This window comes from Oikopleura dioica, chromosome PAR, assembly GCF_907165135.1.
Source record: "Oikopleura dioica chromosome PAR, OKI2018_I68_1.0, whole genome shotgun sequence".
Taxonomy (NCBI): domain Eukaryota; kingdom Metazoa; phylum Chordata; class Appendicularia; order Copelata; family Oikopleuridae; genus Oikopleura; species Oikopleura dioica.
Genome location: NC_137293.1, coordinates 13961958 through 13971384, shown reverse-complemented (window position 1 = coordinate 13971384; position 9427 = coordinate 13961958). Strand labels below are relative to the sequence as shown.

Genomic DNA, 9427 nt, shown 5'->3' with positions numbered 1-9427 from the left:
ATCATCCATAACAATTGAACATTTGAATTTCAAGTTCGTATTCTGCACTTCGGCATGATAAGCTACACATTTGTTCTTTGTTCCTCCTCGAGTACATGCAATAAAACGCGCAAGTTTTTGAAATTTTGAATTTTTTATTTGGTTTTCGTTTTTTTTGTGCAAAAATATAACTGAGGTGTAGATAAATGAATTACTTTTAACGTCGGCAGTTTACTCAAGAGTCCTGGAGCTCTGAACGCTGTTTTGAAGCAAAAAGAAAGTGAAAAAAATAAGAGAAACTTATTTAAAGATAAATGGTAAAAATTAAATTTGAAACTTAGTTGTTAATAAATAATTGAACTCTTGTGCTTTGGCAGTATCACTTCTGAAAGCTAGGCAAGTTGCTCCAGTACGGTACTGGATCGAAGGGAGAGGGTTGATCGTTTTTGGCGAGATGCTCACCAGCTGCGATTTGAATGCGTGTAACTTTCGGCTTTTCAGGGTTTTGCGATTACTCTCCAATTTGGTTAAAATAAAAGTAAAATCGAGGAACCCGTAACAACCAGTGAGGAAGCTTTTGATACTCTTTGCATGGCTCCGTGTAGTTTTCGCCTAGAACAGGGGTTCCGTCGTTGAGAGTGATGTATTTCGTCTTGATAACTGGATCGTAATACTCTTTTATAGTCGGCTCTTGGTTATCTGAACGAGACTGGCAGACGTCAGACTGGGCACCGTCGGTCTTCTTATCGACGTATTTACTATTAATTTCAGGTTCGAAGAATGGTTCCTCCTTGATTTCTGTTTTGACAGATTCGTTTTTGATTTCAGCCTTGACATCTGCTTCAGTTTTGATTGTCTGCGAGTTAACAAAATCTAAAGGTCATATTTATTGATTAATTAAAAAGTTCTGAAATGATTCCAAGATCTCTAAAAGGCGCTTCAAGTTTGAGACCCTGTTTGTTTCACCCTGTTTTTTTTAATGTCAGATTAAGAGCTAAATTCTCATTCCTGCTTTTCAACCCTATACTATGCATCCTGATTTTTCATTGAAAATCGATTTTTATCACGGCGCAAGAGTCATTCTGAGTTTTCAGCGAAACCTGAGAACAGGGACAGGTTACACAGGGTTAAACCTGTGTTGATTGGACGAGACAGAAAGTCTCGCGGGCGAATAGGCACTCAGGGCAGTTTTCTGCGCACAGGGCGACCTGTTTTGAATTGAAAACAAAAACTGTCCCTTTATCTGTGTCCGCTCAAAAGCAGCAATTTTTTTTCACGATTTTGAAAATGTATAAAAGACAGAGGATGAACGAAGATTGGACCGGGGATTGGAAGGGCATTGTCAAAGACCGGGTTGACAATCCTTGGAATGGGGATGACTGGGTACCATGGAACGTCCCTGAGAAAGTATACGATCTGGTAGAGCCACGAGTGATGGAACTAGAAGAGCTCATTTTATGCGGTACCTATCCTGGCGATACCCGTTTGTATAGAACTGGTCTTTTACGATGTCGTTTAGAAGGATGCCCATGTTACGGAAAGGTCTTTATTTAATGACTTAAGAAGAAACTAACTCGAATTTAAGAAATTAAGAACTTACGTGAATAGCACAAAAACAGATCGTCGAGCAGTAAAAGCGATGTGCGACAAACATAAATTGAAATACCCTCTGACCGAAGAACAGAATAATCTTATCTCTCAACAAATGCATCAAACTGCCGTTCAGAAGAAAGCTACAGCGAAGCTAAACCTGACACAAGAGGTTGTAGCAACCTGTGCGGATATCATGACAAAGCTGTCAAAACATGACCTTCCCCGAGATTTCTGGACAACAGAAGAAATGTTTGTGTTCATCTACGGACTTGTCGAACGAAAACAACGAGGAGAACCAGTAACTGAAATAACTATCGAAGAACACCTTCAGTAATTATTTTCATTTTGAACATTCTAATATAATTTCACTAGAAGTGTGAAAGTGCGACATGTGTTGAGGAATCAAACCATTCTCGCCATAGGAAACGAGCCGCGAAATCAGCTTACTGAGGCTCAAATAATGGAGCTTACTACTATTAATTCTGAACAAGTGAAAGTCGAGCCGATGGATGCTGAAAATGACGGAACTCTGATTCAGGAAATAAACGTCGAAGATGACGATGGAAATGGTAACTTTTTGTGAATTAATTTGTCTAAAGATGATTTTAGACATCTCTTTGAACAACATTATTAATCAACCGGTGAATCTATCAGAATCGTTTGCCAAATTGATAGCTTATCATAATGCGACCCTTGCTCCTACGAATTCGACTCAAATATCAATACCTTCAGACGACAAGCCGAGTAATTCAACTCTAGTTGCAAGCAGTACAGAAGCATCACTCGTCGCAGAAGGTGGTTCTGCTAATATAGCAGCAGCTACGACTTCGACCTCCAATGATGGCGATTCTCCTGAGCTGGAGAATACTGGCGAAAAAATTGAGAATGATGATGATAAGCAGCAAAAGGAGTCTGACGCCCCGAAAGACGCAGAAATTCTGCAATACCCAGGGAGATGTACTGACCTTTTCGGTGTCTATAAACGCTGGGAGTCGATTTTGACAAATGAAGCAAAGGAAAAGCTCTTCGCAGACTTTTCGCTCGACAAACCTCTCTATCAAAGTCCAGATGAAATCGAGGACGTGGATCTGAAGCTAACAATACGAGACGAATGGATCGCTGATTTTCCTTCTTGGCTTGCAAACTTCAAGCCGTTGAATTCAATAGATGACGGATCCAAACAGATACCACTATCGGATATTATAGCGATGCGGCAAATGTATAGAACTGAATTAGAAGCCCGCCACACTCCAGTCAAATAGAATCAGTTAAAATTTCTGCTAGCTTCGGCAACTGCGCGTTGCCCATTGTGCCTTTTGTGCATGGATTTCGAGCGGGGGCGGCCATCGCCACCGCCGCTCCATAAATACGCAACGACCGACCGGGCGCATCTCAGTCGAGTGCGGCCCGAGTTACCGATTTTATACTCCTTTTTGCCGCCAAGTTCAGAAATAAACTTGCAGCTAGAGACTTCCCCCCAGAGACTCTTCTTCTTGCAGGTTGTAGCTTAGAGACAGTGAGGTTATATTATACAAACTAGCTCGGCAGGGCATTTTGGGGTGGCCATTATTGTCGAAGCTAGCATTGATGTCGAAGTGGGATTTCGAGCCCTGGTGTCAGATACTCCCTGAGTTTCTGACTCCTTAGTAACAAAACTAAGCGAGTCAATCGAATGATTTTCCTCGGAATATTATTCAATAATCTTTCGTTGAAAATCATTATCTTCTCATTTAAATAACTCACGCTGAATAAAACCCACTGATCCTAGCAAACCAAAGACTGGACTTCGACTCAAGTTAGGGAGCAGACACGCACAGTAATATTTACTGTGTGGGTACTGTGCAAGATCCGGCAATACAGTAAATTGTTAGGATTACATAACCGATTTCGCGCTCGGCCAATCAGAGGGCCAGTAGTCCCCTGCCACGTCAGCAACGCCCGCGACGTAAACCCAACGGTCGTTCGCGAATCGGCCACCCGCGTCGGCCTAACCGCCGCGCGGGAAATTTCCAAATATTTTTCGCGCGCGATCGAGACCAGCAAGAGCAAAATACTGGCTCCATCGAATGATCGCGCGATAAGTTCAAAATACATTTGCGCGGGTGATGGAGACCTAACGGCGAAATACTAGTTATCAGGCCCATCGAGGGCACAATTACAGACGCGTTACAGTTGTAGCCCCTAGCCCAAACGGAATTCATCGATAAAAATAGAAATTCCATGCGCACAACAAGTTTTTAAAAAGTCAAAAGTTTTTAAAGTCGCTTGAGAGGTCGGCCTATGATATTTTTCGGTCTTTTATTTCACAATACATGCTTTCTATGCCCCTACTGAACCGAAATGTCTATCAATAACAAAGCCTTACTTTCCAAAGGGTAATGAATGGTCAGACAACCGCGCCCTCTCAACCCTTTAGGGAGAGCAGAGTGGAACTTCTACATTGATTCAAAGGTAGAATCATAAGTGCTTGTCCATCATTTACCTTATCAAAGGACTTACACATTCAACAAGTGTATCAGCAAAAGTGTTTCGAATAATTCGACACTGCTGATATCACAGATTTCCATACATTTCAATCGGTTCTCATAAATCAATTTTTAAGATATCTTGTAAAGATGAAAAATCAGTCATCCTCTCGCGACGGTTTCGATGCTCTTAGGATCCTGAAAGTTTCGCAGACCGATTCGCCAGGACTGCGGTGCGTAGTCAGCGATCTTAATTCGAGCTGTGTCGAACCATGATATTTCCAAAGTCGGTTTATACTACCGAAGGGGGTAGAACGGCTAAGAAAAGCCTTGTAACCGCAATATAATGGTTCGTGGAACGCGGTTACGATCGCTAGTACCAACAGACCAATAGTAATGATAAATGTTGAGGAAAGCGGTAACTGCTAGTACTGACCAGTCCATAATATAGGCAAGGGGGTCGTCGAGAAAATTCTCCGACCAAAACCTTATGCCTCTATAAATTTTTAATAAATCAAGAGCGGGTAGTTCATGCGAATACCAGATTTAGCGCTCTCCCTCTACAAATGACCGAGACGCATTGTGTAGCGGTCATTGGAGACCAGCCACTAGAACCTAACCTGGTCGTGGCATGGTCCAATGGTCAATCAAATGCCACAATCGTCGGCTTCAAGTTTTTCTACTAGTAAAATTTTACAATGACGATCTTTTCACCAGCGACAACGATGTTGCGCATGGTATGAATTGGTCCTAGTTTACAAACGTACCCTTAATTCATGTACAACTGATTTACTGGCTTAGTCCGAAAATTGATATTCTGAGAACGCCCTTTCAAAATTCGAATTTTAAATAAAAGCGGCGAAGAGTGCGTTTATACAAATGTGAATCACCTTTCATCATCCAATATGGTTGATCATATCAATTCGTATTGGTAGCCACGTTCTGACTCGAAGGGAAGTCATCATATACGATTTCCATTCTCAGCTGACTAGCACTTTTATATTCATATCGAACATCCTATTATTGATTCAACATTTTCTCTACTAAATTCGAAGAATCGCAATTTTACGCCGGTAATAAGGTATTTCTCAAAAGTTCTCAACATGCTCAATAAGCTGTGCGTCTGCCTAAATTAGGTCAAGTGCTCAACTTCACCTCCATGAGAGTACCTTCGCCCCAACTATTGATACGCCACCAATTATGTGGAAACCGCTGATTGAAGGCGCTCCTGACAAATTTCATCCTCCAACTGAGCGTAAAATGCCTCAAACTCGATTTTCGAAGCTATTTGTCATGAGAAGAAGTCTCGACAAAACCTTTCTGGCGAGTGCCCGGTCGGGTGCGCGCCTGATAATCAAAATGAGAAGATGTGACTCAGCAAGTACTCGCTCTGCTTGTATTCTTGCTTTGAGTGAAAATTTTTTTTTCGGATATTGAGTAGAAAGTGTACCCTTCTGTCCAGGGGGTGATACACGGTTAGACAGCTGGATAAACTTTGAACTCAGATATACAGTGATTTTCAACGCGCTCTCTCGGATTACATCGGCTCCAGTGCCTCCAACAGTTTCCTGAGCAACGACCGCGATTGCGGCGAGTGCTCGAGGCACCAATCATTTTTACACGCTACTCAGGAGTTCGTACTCTGCATTATTGTCAAAATTGACTAGCTGAGACGCTCCTTTGACTCACATAAATAGCCTAGCACCGACCGCTACCGCGGCGAGTGCTCTGGCATCAACAAGAACTGCCATGCACCGACCGCAATCGCGGCGGCTGCACCGGCACCAACAACTTTGATTACCTTACCAAGAGCTCCGCAGTCGCAACTACCGTTGCTTCAACTGACTCGGGTGCTCCCATGACAACTTCAACTCCCTGGCCCGTGCCACCTACCACATCAGGCTTGGTAGCTCCGGCACCGAGGCCAGCACAGAATAATCAGGACAGGGCATCGATCCTTTAGTAAAATTAGAGTTTTCGAACTCAGGGTCGCTGCCTTGAAAAGCAAAATCCGAATTCGGCCTGCAGAACGACTCTGGAATCGGCTCCGGCTCGATGATCTGCTACAGTCTCCCTCACATCGCTCTTGCCAAGATTCCACCACGATTGTCCAGTTCTACGCGAAGATGCCGCATTTTCACCTGTCCTGCATTATTGCCATTGTCGCTGCTGGCGACCACCTTGCCGATCGAAACCATGCAAGGGGGTTGCTAGCTTCGGCAACTGCGCGTTGCCCATTGTGCCTTTTGTGCATGGATTTCGAGCGGGGGCGGCCATCGCCACCGCCGCTCCATAAATACGCAACGACCGACCGGGCGCATCTCAGTCGAGTGCGGCCCGAGTTACCGATTTTATACTCCTTTTTGCCGCCAAGTTCAGAAATAAACTTGCAGCTAGAGACTTCCCCCCAGAGACTCTTCTTCTTGCAGGTTGTAGCTTAGAGACAGTGAGGTTATATTATACAAACTAGCTCGGCAGGGCATTTTGGGGTGGCCATTATTGTCGAAGCTAGCATTTCAAACTTGCTCAAAGCTGTGAATAAAATGAAATAAAATAAACAGAATACAGAGTTCCAATTTTTTCTAGTTTACCTTCATGTGACTCCTTCATTCTTTGAAGCTGATTAAACAGGGGTAAGATCATATGCTGCTCAAAAACGGTGAAATAATCGCACGGCTCGGTTGGATCGTTGACAAAAGGGTAGCTCGCAATAGGAACATTAAATGGCCACTGTTTTGCGCGAAAAGGTTCATCGACAGTGCCATCCTCTCTTAGTACAGGCTTCATTTCATCGTAATCGGACATCTTCCAATGCTAAGAACTATTGCTTGATAAATGATTGAACGAAAGAGACTCGCAGATACGGAACATAAAATATATATTTAAAATTTTCTATTTTGAACTAACAGGAGTAAAAACTGTGTATTGAAGGCATCTGGCCGTACATGTGATCAGGTTAAGTTTTTTGAAAAGTAAAAATACATGGTTGTTGATACGGCGCGGAATGACAGGAATCCAACGAGAGACAAGAGGTAGCGATAAAAGAATTCCTAAACGCCAAAACTCTGTGGCGTGCATTTTTTATTATTATTTTCTATTCTCAGGCTTGGTCCTTGAATACAGTAATAGGGTAAATAAAAGGTGAAAAAATCTAGGCGGCGTGTGATGACGATAAAACGGAAGTTGGATAGGAGCTTTAGTTTTGCGAAACTGCGCCAATTCCTTCGCTACCGTCCGCGCGTTTCGTTCCTTGGACGATGTCGTCGATTCTCAGCAGAAGAGTCGCTGTTTCGATCGCGGTTTTGTACACTAAAATGAACGTTTAGTTCATTCTCTGTCTTGGTCGATGGAAATCTAACCTTGCAATTTGACAGTCAAAGGCTCCCAAATATCAAGCTTCTCCATATCGCAAATCTTTCCAGTTTCGCCGTTCACGCCGTGATTGTTGTTTCCCTTGGCGTGCAATGCTCGCAGCTCTGTCAGTGTTCTGATCGTGTTGCCACCACAGTTCTGGACGAGTGTTCGGGGAATCACTTCCAGGGCTCGGGCGAGAGCTCTGTAGGGGAACTGTTCTTCGCCGTGGTATTTCTTTGCATTTTGATTCAAGAAGCTGCCGACAGCGAGTTCGCAAGCGCCGCCTCCGGGGACGATTTTGCATTCAAGAAGCACGTTTCTTGCGACCTAGAAAACACCATCAAATATTGAAATTTATACTAAGAAACAAACCTGCATGGCGTCCTGAAGGTTTCGCTCAACTTCCATGAGAACGTCCTTGGAAGCGCCTCTCAAGATGATTGTACAGGCAGTGTTCTTCTTGCACTCAGTAACGTAGGTGAAGTATTCTTCGCCGAACTTTTTAATTTCGAAGAGACCGGCTTCGGTTCCAATGTCGTCCTCGCTGATCTCGTCGGTTCGCGATTTGATTGTCGCGCCGCAGCATCGTGCGATTCGAAGGTTGTCTGTTTTTCGGACTCGTCGGATAGCTGAAAAAGAAGTAAGAGTAGAGAGCTATGAAAAGTAAAGACTTACCAGTGATTCCAGCCTTGGCCAAGAAGTGCTGTGCCAAATCGGAGATGCCCTTCTCGGTGAAAACAAGGGTTGGCTTGAGAGCGATGATGTTGTCACAGATTTCTTTGATATAGTTTTCTTCGAGCTGGAGAATTCGGGTGAAGTCGGCTTCGTTCGACAACTCCATGTCTGTTTGACTCTCTCCCTGGAAAGTGGGTTAGATGGGAAAAGGGCTTTGGAAGTTGTTACCTTTTGATATTCAAGGGAGCAATCCAAGAGAAGAATTCGTGGGTTCTCGATTCGTCGCTTCATCTTTGGGTGAGTGATGTCTTTGTTCAACATAACTCCGTTGAGCACCTTAAATTTTGGCTACTGTAACTGTTCAAGATGCGAATACAGTACCTCGCTATCTTCAATATGGCCACCAGGAATCTTCTCGACTTTCGCAAATCGTTTGATATCAATTTCAGTTCGGCCATTTTCTTTGATATGAACGGTTCGGACAGCTTTGATGGCCATCTTGGTAGCCAAATCCATCCATCGGCTTTGACAAGCGTTACGTTTTGAAATAAAAGTAAGGATGAGTACCTGATGAATTTCGTTCCAAGAGCTGAGTTGACCAACTTGGCCATGTCTTCGTCATTGTTTGGATCAATGGTCTTGCCGAAATCATTGTTCATGAATTCGTCAATGTCTTCGAGAGCTAATCGGTAGGCGTTGATGATTTTGGTTGGGTGCATTTGATCCTCAAGGAACTCCTGCGCGGCGGACATGATTTCACCGGCGAGGATGATGACGGAAGTGGTGCCATCGCCGCATTCTTCGTCCTGAGTTCGCGAGATTTCGATCATCGACTTGGCAGCTGGATGCTTGACCATGATCTCTCGGAGGATGGCGTTTCCGTCGTTGGTGACAACGATACCACCCTAAATCAACAGCTAGAATCGATATTGGACTGTTCGATTACCTGAGGATCCATCAACATCTTGTACATTGATCGAGGACCGAGACAGGTTCGGATAATGTCAGCGACATGCTTTGTGGCCTGGACATTTCCAAGTTGGACCTATTATTTAAGTACAATTTAAAATCGGAATTCAGATTTACCTTTGAGCCTTGCTCACGTTCAGTATTTGGCTTGAGAACTGCGATCTGTGACATTCTAAAGACGATTCTTTTCAGAAATGGCGAAAAAAGTGAAGAAAACAGAGAAAAGGGATGTGGATCTAGAAAATTTTTAGCATTTTTAGAAATTTTCGGATGTCCTCTATTCTTTCTATTTATTTTTAATGCCGGGTTGCTAGAGAGATTTTTTACTGTCTAGTGTTTTTACTGGAAGGTTCGGGAAATTTCGAGGCGAAAAATTTTCTTGACTCTTATTC

The 9427-nt window shown here is 43.4% G+C and overlaps 3 protein-coding genes across 3 annotated transcripts; 1 reads left to right on the top strand and 2 right to left on the bottom strand.

Moving 5' to 3' along the window:
* Window positions 1-178: 178 nt before the first annotated feature.
* Window positions 179-6857, bottom strand: LOC145704536 (uncharacterized). The gene is made up of 2 exons (XM_081781991.1): window positions 6629-6857; window positions 179-852 (listed from the first exon to the last, which is right to left on the bottom strand). The coding sequence occupies exons 1-2, from the start codon at window positions 6840-6842 to the stop codon at window positions 491-493; spliced, it is 576 nt and encodes a 191-aa protein (XP_081638117.1). The 5' UTR covers window positions 6843-6857; the 3' UTR covers window positions 179-490.
* On the top strand, window positions 1194-6545 carry LOC145704526 (uncharacterized). The gene is made up of 4 exons (XM_081781980.1): window positions 1194-1521; window positions 1565-1902; window positions 1945-2141; window positions 2182-6545. Exons 1-4 carry the CDS (start codon window positions 1267-1269, stop codon window positions 2832-2834), a joined length of 1443 nt encoding a protein of 480 aa, XP_081638106.1. The 5' UTR covers window positions 1194-1266; the 3' UTR covers window positions 2835-6545.
* Window positions 6858-6898: 41 nt separating the features above from the next.
* Window positions 6899-9246, bottom strand: LOC145702532 (T-complex protein 1 subunit gamma-like). Its single transcript, XM_081779764.1, has 9 exons — window positions 9153-9246; window positions 9013-9111; window positions 8634-8971; window positions 8448-8589; window positions 8295-8402; window positions 8067-8250; window positions 7764-8020; window positions 7397-7718; window positions 6899-7346 (listed from the first exon to the last, which is right to left on the bottom strand). The coding sequence occupies exons 1-9, from the start codon at window positions 9204-9206 to the stop codon at window positions 7234-7236; spliced, it is 1617 nt and encodes a 538-aa protein (XP_081635890.1). The 5' UTR covers window positions 9207-9246; the 3' UTR covers window positions 6899-7233.
* Window positions 9247-9427: the final 181 nt, after the last annotated feature.